This window comes from Perognathus longimembris, chromosome 8 (assembly GCF_023159225.1).
Source record: "Perognathus longimembris pacificus isolate PPM17 chromosome 8, ASM2315922v1, whole genome shotgun sequence".
In the NCBI taxonomy this organism is placed as follows: Eukaryota; Metazoa; Chordata; class Mammalia; order Rodentia; family Heteromyidae; genus Perognathus; species Perognathus longimembris.
In genome coordinates, this window is record NC_063168.1 from 13,880,052 (window position 1) to 13,894,563 (window position 14,512).

General features: G+C 52.0%; 1 protein-coding gene across 1 annotated transcript; it reads right to left on the reverse strand.

Annotated features, from left to right (window-relative positions):
• Positions 1–617: 617 nt before the first annotated feature.
• Sh2d6 (SH2 domain containing 6) lies at positions 618–10,195 on the reverse strand. Its single transcript, XM_048352205.1, has 15 exons — positions 10,121–10,195; positions 8,671–8,696; positions 8,206–8,240; positions 7,206–7,276; positions 6,990–7,101; positions 5,360–5,420; positions 4,474–4,615; positions 3,972–4,032; positions 3,424–3,496; positions 3,176–3,206; positions 3,035–3,059; positions 2,556–2,614; positions 2,185–2,268; positions 1,862–2,017; positions 618–763 (listed from the first exon to the last, which is right to left on the reverse strand). The coding sequence occupies exons 1-15, from the start codon at positions 10,175–10,177 to the stop codon at positions 647–649; spliced, it is 1,110 nt and encodes a 369-aa protein (XP_048208162.1). The 5' UTR covers positions 10,178–10,195; the 3' UTR covers positions 618–646.
• Between the last annotated feature and the right edge of the window lie 4,317 nt (positions 10,196–14,512).

The window sequence follows — 14,512 nt, forward strand, 5'->3', positions numbered from 1 at the left end:
CTGGTAGAAACCCACCCGGGCCCCATCACTCCTAGCCCTTCTGCCCGGTGACACAACATGGCGCCGGCGTGGGGCGGGGCGGGGCACCACAGTGTCTCTTAGCAGATCTAAGAGTTCATTCAACAAACATTTATTGTGTACTACACGCTGGTGATTACGTGTGCAATCCCAGCTACTCAAGAGACAGATACAGGAGGACTGCAGTCTGAGGCTAGCCCATGGGAAACTTAGCAGGAAAAGCAAACTAAAATAAACAAAATGCAAAAGGATGGGGGATGGGGGTGTGTGGGGAGGATATGCGTATCCCAAGTTGTAGAGCATGTGCCTAGCGAGCTTGGGGACACTGAGTTCAACCCTCAGTCCTGCAGAGAAAAGAAGAAAAGCAAAGGAAGTGTACCATGGCAGACCATGCCATTGCCTGAGGCTAGCAATGGGGGAGAGGGGTCTCAGGCTTAGGAATGAAGTGAGGAGGCTCTGGGTACACAGTGGGTAGCATCCTCAAGGCCCATCCTCTCTGGGCAACCCTTTGCCAGGGTCTGTCATCTGGGGCCTACAGGAATTGGAGTGGTGGAGACTGGAGAAGGAGAGAAAGCGGCTGAAGGAACACCCTGTGGGTGATGGGGGTGTATGTTGCCCCAGCCAGGCCTTAAGGCTTGAGGGGGAAGAGCAGGAAGGCCAGTTCCCGGCTACCGCTGTGTCTGTCCACAAGGGGCAGGGGATGTGTCAAATAGTGCTGAACCATGGTGGTCACTGAGGAGAAGACCTGCACAAAGAGGGAAGGCAACCCGTGAGGTTTGGTTTGGTTTGGTTTGTGCCAGTACTAGGGCTTGAATTCAAGGCCCTGAGCGCTTGTTTTTGTTTTTTTGTTGTTGTTTTTTGTTTTTCACTCAAAGTTGGCATTCTGCCGCTTGTGCCATAGCAACACTTGCATATCAACATATATATCTATATATATTCTGACCCCGGGGTTTGAACTCAGGAGTTGGATGCTGTCTCTGAGCTTTTTTTGCTCAAGGCTAATGCTCTACTGCTTGACCCACAGCTCCACTTCTGGCTTATTTGATGGTTGATTGGAGATGAGAGTCTCCTGGACTTTTCTGCACAGGTTAGCATCAATTTTCAGCCTCCTCAGTAGCTAGGAACACAGGTATGAGCCACCATCACCAGGCACAAGTTTTTGTTTGTTTGTTTGTTTTTGGCCAGTCCTGGGCCTTGGACTCAGGGCCTGAGCACTGTCCCTGGCTTCTTTTTGCTCAAGGCTAGCACTCTGCCACTTGAGTCACAGCGCCACTTCTGGCCATTTTCTGTATATGTGGTGCTGGGGAATCGAACCCAGGGCTTCATATATACAAGGCAAGTGCTCTTGCCACTAGGCTATATCCCCAGCCCCCAGGCACAAGTTTTTTGAGCTTCATGCTGCCAGCAACTTCCAGAGACAACTGGTGAGGGGCAGATTGTCTCTGAAGGATTACTGCTATTTTGCTGCTCCAGTCTAATGCAACTCATGCAATTTTCCTGTGACCATTGACTAGCCTTGGGTTTCCAAGGCCACGTAAAAATGACTTTCAGGCCCTGCTCTGCCTGGAGCTGAATGCTAGGTTACCATCTCCAGAATGCTGGGTGCAAAGTTGAGTTGGGGCAGGGAGACAGGAGTCTGGACTCTGGATCCTGCCTTCCTCATTGTATTATACGTACAAATGTCGCCACCTCAGCCTTACACAGATGGAGCCATAGCCAGAAGGAGCACCTCTTCCCAAAGTGCCAGGTATCTAGGAAGCTTATATGCTCCCAGCTAGGCTCAGAACGCTGGCCTCCGTGCGCTTCTTATTTGGCAGGCCCAACTTCTCCAGTACCCACCTACCTCCTCGTGGTTTCTGCCCTCCCGGCCCAGGGCATAGCGCCCGCCATCCAGCTGCCGGATGGGAATGTTGAAGACCCGGCCTTGGAGAAGCACAGCCAGGGTGAAGGGCTGGGAGGTGTGAGGCCCCGAGCTGGGGCGCACTGTGTAGGCCCCATCCTGTGAAGGAGACCCCAATCATGAGCCTTGTTTTACAACTGCCCATCCCAGCCCTGACCCAGAATACTGAGAACCTCTCTAGACCTTCTACTTCTACCAGCCCAGCCCACCACAGCCTGCGAGCAGCAGGGATTTCAGAGAAAGCCCAGGAGTCCATAGCTGCCTACCTTTTGGAAGCGGAGCAAGGCTCTCTCTACAGCATGGCGGTCACAGTTCCCTGAGTACCAAGGCTGAGCCAGCAGGCTACTGTCCTAGATACAACCACACATACACATGCACACACTCACAAAGCCACTCAGAGATGTGTCAGGGCATGGAATGGGGAGCTGAGAACGCTGGGGTCCAGTTGTTTGCGTTCACATCTGCCAGCCCCAGACTGAGCCCCACAAGCAGAACAAAGTCGTGTCTGTGCCTGGTCCACACATGCATACATTTCTGGTGGTGGTAACTCATGCCTCTGCCATGGGGGTCCTGGGCAAGGCTTCTGACTCTGGTCCCCACAGGCCTTGCCCTCAGCCTGCTCCCAGCCCCTGCGTACCTTGGCAGCTGAACTGCTCCCAGGGTGGGCTGTGGAGGGGATAGAGGGTCTCCTTCCTGCTGAAAGAAGGAAATTACAGAGCTGGGGCTTAGAAGGGGTGAGGTAAAGGCTCCAGGGACCAGCTTTAGGGTAGGAGCAGAGGCAGGGAGTATAGGAGACCTGAAGTCCAAAATAATAGAGCACGCAGCACTCCTATTCTCCAGGTCCAACACCGTGGCAAGACCCACCAGCCAGACCCTGGGAAACTTCCAAGTGAGATGTAATCTTTGAGGCCCGAATTGGGAGCTTCGCAATTTGGTACAGACATTGGAAAATGCCCAAGAGGATCACCCCCCCCCCACTACCTGCCCCCCCCCACCTGATCCTGGCTGGAATTGGCTGCAGAGATCCTTCCATGAAGTCGGGGAGTGGGGAGGGGTTAGGAAGGAGTCTGTGGCCTGCAGGCTTGGGCGGAACCTTCCAGGGATGTATGCACTGACCTTTAGAGGTGGTATCTGCTGCTCCCTGCGAAACAGAAAGCCTGGTCAGGTGATTGCTGGCCTTGTTGCCAGTCCCACCCTGAGCCTCCCTTCTCTCTCCCCCTACCCAGCTCAGTATCCCCTTGCCCACAAGCCTCTTACACTCCGAGCATCCTGGGGTACGATGGTGGGCCTGTAGGGAGCAAATTGGGGCAGAGCTCAGGATCCTCATCACCTTCAGGAAAATGGGCCAGTATCCCAAGCTGCCCTTACCACCCCTGCCAGCAACCTTGGGACCGTGGAACGAGACTGCCATTTCATGGGCAGGACTGAGGCAGCCTGAGTTGGCACTCTCTTAAGCCCTTTTGTTTTCTCTCCTTCAAGCAGGCACATGCGCATCTGGTACCTACCTAGGAATCACAGCCGTCCTTGGCAGAGGGGCTGGGGGTATCAGGGCTTTGGAGCTCAGAGACCTAGTCAAGGCTGGGATTAACACAGAGAAGGCAGGCTGAGCTTGGCCTGGGACCAGGCAGGGAAATCCAGGCTGGTCAGGAGGGACTAAGATCAGCTGCAGGGTCTTCTCTGCTGCCTGGGTGCTCTGGGAGTCCTAACTAGAGGGAGATGCTGGCCCGGCCACAGCAACTGAGAAGCTCCACCCAGACCTGTTCGAAGGGCTTGGCCTCCCCCTAGTAGACACAGGCGCATCAACCCAGACCAAAGGCAGAAGGGAAGGTTATCATTATTGTATTTTAACTTAGTTTGGCTTTGCAGCAGTGGTGATTGAACCCAGCACCTGGTACATGCTAGGCAAGTGCTCTACCACGGAGCTACGTACGTTCCTAGTGAGAAGCAAAGATGTCTGGGGAGTATCTGAAGGCGCATGTGCACCAGTAAGGGAGAGAGGTGGGGCCAGGAGGGTGACTATAGGACAGGGTGGTTTGGAGGAAGGCCCCCTCACCTGGATGAGGCTCACACTTCAGGTAGATATCCTCATCCTGATCCTTGGCAGGGCCTGCTACCTAAGAGAGAGAGAAAGGGGCGTATATGATCACGAAGCCCTGGAGGTCAGGCTAGGACTAGAAGACCTTTGCCACAAGCAGTAGGGTGACGGTGGGGGAAAGAGCCATTGATTGGGGGGGAGGGGCTCCGGTGGACCATGCTCCCTCCTTGTCAGTCGATCCTCTTGTGGGGAGGGTTGAATGATTAAAATTGTCTCTCTGCCTGGAAGGGAGCATGCCATGAACACCTTCGGTGGCACCCATGGGTGGCAACCCTCAGGGAATGAGCATGTAAAGAGGAGATCTGGCCAGCGCCTTTAGGACAACTGGCTCATGCCTCTTGTGGGCCTTTCTCCTGGGACATCAGAGTATTTCCTGACCTTCTCAAACCCTCACCCTGTCCCTGCCTGTTTTCCAGATAGAACCTTAAAATGGCAAGTGAGGATCGGGGGTGTGACTCACCACTCTGGACATCACCTCACCTCCACCTGCAAGAAGAAAACCAGCGGTGAGGAGTAGCAGGGAGGAGGGGCTGGGCATGGGATCCTTGGAGCCAACTTGAAAGCACCAGCAGGAAACCATCCTCTTCTCCTTGTCGTTTTTCCTATCCAAGACTGTAGTGTCACCTAGCTTGACCTCCCAAATGATTTGCCAGACTTGGCTCCAAGATGACTTTGGGGTGATCCAAATCTCGAAGCCACCCTCAAGGTCAGGAGGGTTAACCAGCACAAGAGCCTCGTGAAACCAAATGTGCCTCGGGTGAGCAGTTTGACTCCGGATGCAGATGGAAGCCACCAGGCAGGAGGGACTACAACACCATTCCTCCCACAGCCTCTTTCAGATGGGAACATATCCTAGAGTTCTGCCTTTGCCTGACATCCCAGAGCTGTGGGGTCACAAACCTCTGAGGCAGGGACCCTAGGGGAAAGTCCCTGAACAGCAACAGCAATAGTGACCCGAATGGAGTCAGTGGTGGCCCAAGGATGTCCCCTTTAATGGGGGAATGGTGCACAGATATCCCGATAGGGAGGGTACTGGAGATAGAGTAGGCTGCCCTCTGACCTCTTCATTCAGTGGTCCCTCCAGCCTGACCCTGTACCAGATATTATTCTACACCTGCTGTCGAGGGAGCATCAAGTCAGATTTGATCCCTTCTCAGGCACAGCAGTTGACACCTCTGGATCTCTGTCTCGTTTATACTGTGGAGGCCATGCTACCTCAGGCACTTGGCAAGTAAAAAGAAGGTGCAGCCAGGAGGGCGTGACTGACTGGCAGAGGATGCCTCTAGGGTGAGGCACACCCAACTCCACCTCTCCCCGGAGGGAAGGAAAGAGGACCGGCCCCTTACCTCCACTCCCAAAGGCAAGTCCTGGCTTTGCGGTCACCTGCAGGTTCATTGCCGCCTTCAGCTGTGGGGATAATGGAGCTGGTGAGGGAGGAGGGAAAGAAACTAAGGCATGGGGAGTGCCAGAATGCTGGGGTGTGAATGGGTGGAACTAGGTATACCTGCGCAGCTTTCAAGTCCACTATCATGGACCTCCTGCCTGTAATCCTATTCAGGAGGTGGAGATCTTAGGATCCTAGTTCAAAGCCAGCTTCCGCAGGAAAGTCCCTGAGACTCTCTCTCCAATTAACCACCAAAAAGCGGGAAGAGAACTGTGGCTCAAGTGCTAGAGCACCAGCTAAAGGACAGCACCCAAACCCTGAGTTCAAGCCCCAGGACTGGCACAAAAACAACAAAACAAAAACCTACTGGGCACCACGGCTCACATTACTCAGGAGGCTGAGATCTGAGGATGGAAGTTCAAGGCCAGCCCAGGCAGAAAAGTCCCCATGAGACTCATCTCCAATTAAACACCGGAAAACTGGAAGTGGAGCTGTGGCTCAAAGTGGTAGAGCGGTAGCCTTAAGCAAAAGAGCTCAGGGACAGGACAGGGCCGGAGCCCTGAGCGCAAGCCCCATAACAGACAAAAACAAATAACCCCTGCCACTATAGCTCAAGATGAAATGTCCCCAAAGGACATTTTTCTCAGCTTCTGTTCTGTGGCTCTTGCTTGTGCTTTTCTCTCTTATGTAAAATGCAGAGTGGAAGTGGTAGCTTTTGGAGTCGGCGTGCGGGCGGGACTCAGTGGGAATGGGCGGTGGCACTGACTGGCAGCTAAGCAGGGAGGAGCCATGGGGGACAGGAAGGAGTCATGGTGTCCACAGTTCAGGGCAGTAGAGTGGAGCCTAGTCTCCTAGGCCCAGCCCAGGGGAGAAGAGCAGAGGGAGGGAACACCGAGTCAGGCTGATAGAGAGGGGCACCGGAGTTTGGGGGAGCTATTGAATGCAAATGTTAGTGCTCTGGCAAATGAGGTGCCTCTCCCACAATTTCCTTACCGGGAAATGGTAGCCTGGGGTGGGGCTAGGGGGAAAGTCTCTCTCCACGGTGGGTGGTGGCTTGGATGGTCCCCGGGGGCCAGAGCAATCTGGAAAAGACCCCAGGCATTTTGGGTACTCCACCACCTGTCCTCCATTTCCTTCCCCTTCCCTCCCCTTGGCTTATTGTGTTCTGGACAGCTTTGTCTCTGTGGCAACGGGAGGCAGCCAGCTTCCCTGCCCCCACTTGGCCAAGATCCCAAGCCATGAGAATGGGATACCCATGGCACCCCCACCCCAGAGAATGTTCTAGGATCTTAAGAGGGAGTATGGAGGTCCCAGGGACCAGGGTCTGGCCTCCAGCTTTTCTGCTGTTGCCTTGGTTACATGGCACCCCATTCTCTGCCTTCGCCTTCGCCAATTCTCTTTCCCTCCTCCTTCTGTCACTCACTCCTCCTACTTGGGTCTCCGCCTCAGCCAGGAGGCCCCCGTGACCACCCTGTCCCTGCCCCTGCTCAGGCAGAAGGAGGAAAGGCAAGGTTTGGGTTCTCTTTTCCAGTGGGGGCTCCCTGCTCTACCCAAATCCCCACCTCCCTGCCCCCCCACTTCCCTGCCCTCACCCAGGTACAAGGACTCCTGCTCAGCACCCGGAAGGGGCGCCGAGGCCAGAATGAGGGGCACAGCCTCACAGGGGGGCAGCTCGTACGCATCCTCTTCCTCGTCCTCTTGGGCCTTCAACAAGTGCTGCTGGGCACAGGGGAGATGGAAATGTCCAGGGCACCGATGGCGGCTGCCTCCCCCTCCAGTCTCCACCTCAGCCGCTGGACTTTATTTACCCTGTGTCTCCAGGGCTCCGGAGTAGGCAGGGAAGATGGGCTGAAGGAATCTTCTCTCCAAGCCGAGGCATCTGGATGGACAGACTGGCTTTGCCTCCTCCACCCCACCCCCTTCCAGCACAATGCCTTCATGTCTCCCCAGTATAATGAGCTTCAGTCCTTCCACTAAAGAAACCTATTCTTTTTGGGGGGTGGGGGCGGTTTAAGGCAGTCCTGGGGCTTGAACTCAATGCCGGGGTGCTGTCCCTGAGTTTTTTTTTTTTACTCAAGGCTAGTGTTTTACCACTAGAGCCACAGCTCCACTTTTAGCTTTTTGGTGGTTAATTGGAGATAACAATCTCAAGGACTTTCCTGGCTGGGTTCAAACTGAGATCCTCAGATCTCACCTTCCAGAGTGATTGGGATTAAAGCATGTACCACCAGTTCCCAGCCTAAGGAATGAATTATTATTATTATTATTATTATTATTATTATTATTATTATTGGCCAGTCATGGGGCTTGAACTCAGGGCCTGGGCACTGTCCCTGAGCTCTTTTGCTCAATGCTAACACCTTACCACTTTGAACCACAACTCCACTTCTAGCTTTTGAGTGGTTAATTGGAGATAAGAGTCTTATGGTAACTTTTGATGACTTTTCTGCCCAGGCTAGCTGAGAACTGTGAACCGCAATCCTCAGACCTCAGCCTCCTGAGTAGCTAGGATTACAGGCATGAGACACCGGTGCCTAGCAAGGAACCTATTCTTGAGGGAAATTTGTACCTTGCCAGCAGGGCAGGTGAGTTGGTACTTGAGGAAGAACCTCCCAGTTACTTGTTTTACCTACATCAATCCCCTGCTTCCTGACACTCCTATCCTTGACAAAGACAGATGGGAGAGCTAAGCCCCAGGAACCAAGCAGCACAGACTATGGCAGGCACGTGTCCAGAGTCACCCAAAGGAGATTGAATTTGTGGGGGCCCCTAGTCTACTGGAACCCTCTGGTCTACTGTGTCACTTACCTGTGCATCTGGGGGGTGGAAGAGGTGGCCCCAACCTGCAAGCAGACTCTACTCAACTCAGCCCCAAAGGTCCTCAAGTTTGGGTCAAATAAACATCGCACTCCAGGACATTTATATCCATCATCATGAATTCCCCCTCCACCCCCCTTGCCAAGAGTTGTGTGACTTGGTGGCCCTGGGCCTGGCGCAGTAGAATGGGACGGAGGGTGCTGAGGCAGAGCTAGTGCCCTTGAGAAGAGAACTAGATGACCTGGTACCCCAGGTAAGCTGGGTGATAGGGGAGCCACAGTACTGATGGGGTGGAAACACATGAATGGTGACATGTGGGATGGAAGTAATCAGAGCCAGCATCACACGTAGGGCAGCAGCGCCAGGAAAGGAGGAATGGGGCGGTGGGGGAGGGGGGGGGCGGGGAGAGTGGAGACAAGAGAAGAGGGTGGGGGAAAGAAAAGCCCCAGTACTCACCTGGCCTTGGTCCCACTGAGCTTGTCCTAGAAAGAGCCAAGAGGGGAAAATAAAAGATAGTGCCATTGGGACTAGGGTACCTCTCCCTCCCAGAGTCCTGGGCCCCCTAGAACCAGGCAGGTTTATGTGCCTGGAGCTGTGCTGGGACCAAGTCTCACCATGGCTGGATTAGAAGAGCTCTGCCTCTCTGCAGCGCAGGATTTGACCCAAAAGGCTGGGGCACAGGGGCCCTTTTGTTCTCTACCCCCTTCTATCAATATTATTTGCATCTCTGAAGCACCAAGCACCCGGAAGGTGGGAAGGTGGGTGACCTCCCATTCCAAATGGACTTCGCTCAGGATTCTCCCAGGCTGGGCCCAGCTTCTGCTTCTCCTACCTGGGCTCTGGCCCCCTAGTCTCCAGCCTCTCTGTTCCCCAGAACAAAGCTGGCCTAAGGCTGAGGGCTGTCAGGCTTGAGTTCTCTGATCAAAATGCACATGCTTGGGGCTGGGAATATGGCCTAGTGGAAGAGAGCTTGCCTTGTATACATGAAGCCCTGGGTTCGATTCCCCAGCACCACATATATAGAAAACAGCCAGAAGTGGCGCTGTGGCTCAAGTGGCAGAGTGCTAGCCTTGAGCAAAAAGAAGCCAGGGACAGTGCTCAGGCCCTGAGTCCAAGGCCCAGGACTGACCAAAATAAAAATTAAAAAAATGCACGTCCTCATGGGTGGACTCCTTCTGAACAATTTTCTTTAAACCTTCACACTTGTCATTTGCTGGTGAGTGGTGATCAATAATCAAAGATGTAAAAGTTAGAATTGTCATATTCAGTGACAGCTTTATTATTATTTTGGATGGGTGTGTTTATTCATTCTGTGGACACTTTACCAACCACCTCTATGTCCTGGTGGTGAAGACACGCGTAGAAAATGAAATAGGCAGGCATTACATGCTTGTGTCCCCATTGTGTTCTCAAAATAACCTCATGATGCAAGTTCCAGTTTTATCTCTTTAAACAACAACAAGAAAATGGAGTGCATTAGTCAGCATAGCAATAGCACAGACTGGTGGCTTAAACAATAGATCTTTTATTTCCTCACAATTCTTCCCCGGAGGATGAAAGTCCAAGATCAAGGTGCCATCAGGCTTGGTTTCTGGTGTGGCTTCTCTTCCTGGTTTGGAGACAGCAGCCTCCCCCCCTCCCCCATGTCCTTACATGGCCCCTGTCTTCACTTGTGCAGAGACAGAACAAAGCTGCTATCCACTCCCTTTTCTTATAAAGTAGCAGAAGCGGAGCTGTTGGATTAGGGCCTCAAACTGTCCTCGCCTGTTGAGATGAGTCTGGCCTGTTCTTTTCTCCTCCCTTTTCTTAACACTTATTGCCTGACTAGAGTGCTCGCTCCTATCACAGGCACATTGGGCATTATTAGGTCTTCAACATAAGGCTAAGGCCCTGAGAAATTGTGTACCTTACCCAAAGTCATGCAGTTACTCAGTGTTGGATGTGGGGCTCCAGTTAGACTCATGAGGACTTGGAGATTGCTGAAGGGGTTCATGCCTTCCAGGTCACTCAAGTGAACTTGGAACACTGACTTCTGTGTTGGGATAAAGGGGTCTGGTGTTTGAATCTGTTTCAATCAGAAAATGAGAGCTGGGCAGCGGTGGCTCATGCTTGTAATCCTACTTACTCCAGAGGCTGAGATCTGAGGAGCTGGGAAGATCTGTGAGACTCATTACTATACCAGAATTCAATCAGGAGATACAGAAAAGCCACATTTGGGGAGGATGAGTCGGGAGTCTTGATTAAAAAATCAAGTGAATGGGCTGGGGATATAGCCTAGTGGCAAGAGTGCCTGCCTCGGATACATGAGGCCCTAGGTTCGATTCCCCAGCACCACATATACAGAAAACGGCCAGAAGCGGTGCTGTGGCTCAAGTGGCAGAGTGCTAGCCTTGAGCGGGAAGAAGCCAGGGACAGTGCTCAGGCCCTGAGTCCAAGGCCCAGGACTGGCAAAAAAAAAAAAAAAAAAAAAAAAAAATCAAGTGAAATCAGGAGTCTTTATTAGAAAGCTGGTGACTGCAAGCAGACTCCCCAAAACTTGCAGCCTCAATAGTATTAGGAAACGGAGCCACAAGGGGAGTAGGGTAAGGAAAGACCAGAAAAACAATCTCAACAAACCAGATCACCTCTAGTGGAGAGCTGAAGAGGGATGCCCAGGTGACCTGAGAGGAATCAGGAGGCAGGAGCTAGGGGTCACGGCAGCTGTGGTGGGGGTCCTAAATAGGGTCATGGTCAGTCAGGGGCAGGGTCACCCGGAGAGTTCAGAGTCTCCCAAGTTCATGGTACAAGTCTGGCAACTCCGGTAACCTATTGTTCAAGTCCCTGGCCTGGCTTCTAGGAATCTACAAGGGGTGGGGTGGGGTGGGATTTCACCTCTAAAAGTTTGTTGAAAGTCCTTATCACCCACCAAGATGCCAAGATAGTGTCAGTTAGACCCAGTATCCATATTTCAATTGTAATGGGGAGGGCTGGGAATGTGGCCTAGTGGTAGAGAGCTTGCCTAGCATGCATGAAGTCCTGGGTTCCATTCCTCAGCACCACATAAACAAGAAAAAGCTAGAAGTGTCGCTGTGGCTCAAGTGGTAGAGTGCTAGCCTTGAGCAAAAGGAAGCCAGGGACAGTGCTCAGGACCTGAGTTCAAGCCCCAGGACTGGCCCAAAACAAAACAAAAAAAACCCAAACCAAAAAACAACCCTCTGGATCAGTTGTAATGGGGAAACTGAGTCACGGCCATCCTAGTGCCTGGCTAGGTGCTGGGGACTGTTGTTTTCACAGATATCCTGGAGCCTAGCTCAGCTGTCCATCCAACTCCAAGGCCTAGAGGTGAGACAAGCCATCCTTTGAATTGCAGATGCCTGGCTCAAAGGGTAAAACCAGGAGCCCCCCACCCCTTTTTGGGAAATATGTAGATATTCTGTTGCTTAGCCCCAGGAGAGCTCTACTCCTTGTCCTGTGTGTATGTGTTTATGTATAATGATTTGTCCAGGCTTGGTGTCCACCCAACATGTGACTTTTGTCTTTCAAAGCTTGGTGCAAGCTCTGTTCCTGGTAACAGGTTTTTGTAATTGGCCCGCCAGTGCTAGCATCCCAATAAAGACTCCAAAATTCAAACTTTCAAGATGTGGCTTCTCTATTTTCTCATGACTGGTTTTATATCTGATTTAAAGTATATTTTACCACACAACACAATATCACCTTAACCAGCAAGGAGCCAGAAGTGGAGCTGTGGCTTAAGTAATAGAGTGAAAAAGCTAAGGGACAGTGGTCCAGGCCCTGAGTTCAAGTCCCAGTACTGGAACAACAACACAAAAACAAAACCAAGAAATGAGGAAATACACACCATGATCACTGGAATTTATAGGCCTCTACCTTTCTTGTAGTTTCACTTTGGTGATGCACTAGCTGTTGGCACAAAGTAGAAGCAAAGCTCAGGTACTTGCAAGAGGAGTTGGAGTAGGATATAACCTTAAGAGAAAAAGGTCAAGTTCTTCCTGGGACCTAGAGGCAAACGAACACTTAAGGAGCCATTAAAGAATTACTGAGGAGATGAGAGCATAGTTCAATTAGTACAATGCCTGCTTAGCAGGCAAGGCCCTGAGTTCAAACTCCAGTACTGATGGGGTTGGGGATATAGCCTAGCGGCAAGAGTGCCTGCCTCGGATACACGAGGCCCTAGGTTCGATTCCCCAGCACCACATATACAGAAAACGGCCAGAAGCGGCGCTGTGGCTCAAGTGGCAGAGTGCTAGCCTTGAGCGGGAAGAAGCCAGGGACAGTGCTCAGGCCCTGAGTCCAAGGCCCAGGACTGGCAAAAAAAAAAAAAAAAAAAAAAAACTCCAGTACTGAAAGTAAATAAATAAGGGTCACTGGGGTGATCTAACTGGTAGCACAATGGGGAAAATGGGTAAAGAAACACTTGTCACCCACGGTTAAGCACTTGGATCCATTCATTCTCCTTTACTCCCAGCTGGCCTGTCTTCCACAGGGCAACTTCCCTTACTGTACAGGGCCTCCTCTGGGATCACTGTGCACAAGGCAGAGTGAACAAAAGGTTCTGGGTGGCACCCCTCCACAAACCCCAACTGGATCAAGCTTTTCAGCCACCTTCTCCTTCTTTTCAGGGCTTTGCATCGGTAAATAGTGAGGCCTGGATGAATGGTAGGCTCTGAAGTGGAGGATGGAGTTTGTGCCTTCTTGGCTGGAGCACTTGCTGCACAAACCTAGGTGCCAGGCAGGAAGCTGGCCTGTTCCAGTGGCCTTGTCTGTTGGGCAGCCCTTCAGGAGTGGGCATCTTGTTAATCACAGGCAGATTTGGACCTCCTCTATATGTACTGGGCACAGGACTGCTTTGCCCATACCACGAGGCTTGAGCTCTGGGCCTGGGTGCTGTCCCTGAGCTCTTCAGCTCAATGCCAGAGCTCTCCCACAATGAGCCACAGCGCCACTTCCAGTTTTCTGGTGGTTAATTGGAGGTAAGAGTCTCACAGACTTTCCTACCCGGGCTGGCTTCGACCTGAGATCCTCAGATCTCAGCCTCCTGAGTAGCAAGGATTACAGGCATGAGCCACCGGTGTCTGGCCAAATACTTCCATTTTGAAGGTTTAGTGCCACACTGGCAGCAACTAAGGATGAATTTTATAGTCCTTCCAGATGCTTCGAAATGTGCAGATCTCAGCCATGAAACCCCAGTGAGAACAGACCAATAACTGGGATTGCCACCAAGGGACCTTCAGCGATTCTTATTATCAGGCAAATGGAGAAATCTGTTTTCAAAGGATATATTTACACTGCTCTAGGAACAGCGGCTCACCCTTGCAGTCCCAGCTATTCAGAAGACCAAGCTCAGGAAGATCACACTTTGAAGCTAGCACAACCAAAAGTTATCAAGACCCCACCTCAACCGATAAGCAAAACATGTTGCCAAAGACATGTGATCCCAGCTTTATGGGAAGGAGAATGTAGGAGTCCACCAACTGGAGACTGGAACTAAAAAAAACACAACAAAAGCACATAAACCAAAAAGGCCTGGAGGCGTGGCTCCAGGGATAAAATGACTAACGAGCAGGAAGTGCTGAGCTCAAGCTTCAATATTAGTCATGTACATATCTATAAACAGATATGTATTTGTACGTGTGTGTATGTGTGTGTGTGTGTGTGTGACTGAGAGAAATGGTGCATGCCTGTAATCCCAGCACTCAGGAGACTGAGTGCCTTATTCCCCAAGATCAAGCAAAACGACTGGCTTAATCACATGCCAGTCCGCAGGCAGGTTATTCCAATCTGGGCGGGGCCAAGGACACCACCCTTGGTCCCCAAGGGACCACAGTCCCTCACCCCAGGTGGAGCATTCCACCGTGGGGCTGGTCCAGGACCTCACCCTGGGACCAGAACCCATTTTCTGTTTGTTTGTTTTTTGGCCAGTCCTGGGCCTTGGACTCAGCACTGTCCCTGGCTTCTTTTTGCTCAAGGCTAGCACTCTGCCACTAGAGCCACAGCGCCACTTCTGGCCATTTTCTGTATATGTGGTGCTGGGGAATCGAACCCAGGGCTTCAGGTATACGAGGCAAGCACTGTTACCACTAGGCCATATTCCCAGCCCCTCCCCCCCCATTTTCTGTTTCTATTGCCCTGTTAAGCCCTATATAAGCCCACCCCCAAATCCAGTCAGCAGCACAACCTCCAAATCCTGGAGAAGGTCTGTGCCCCTCACTGTTCCTCAATAAACAGTCCTCGCCTGTTGATGATCCAGTCTGGCCTATTCCTTTTCCATTCTCCTCCATTTCCCTAGCACTGAATCAGA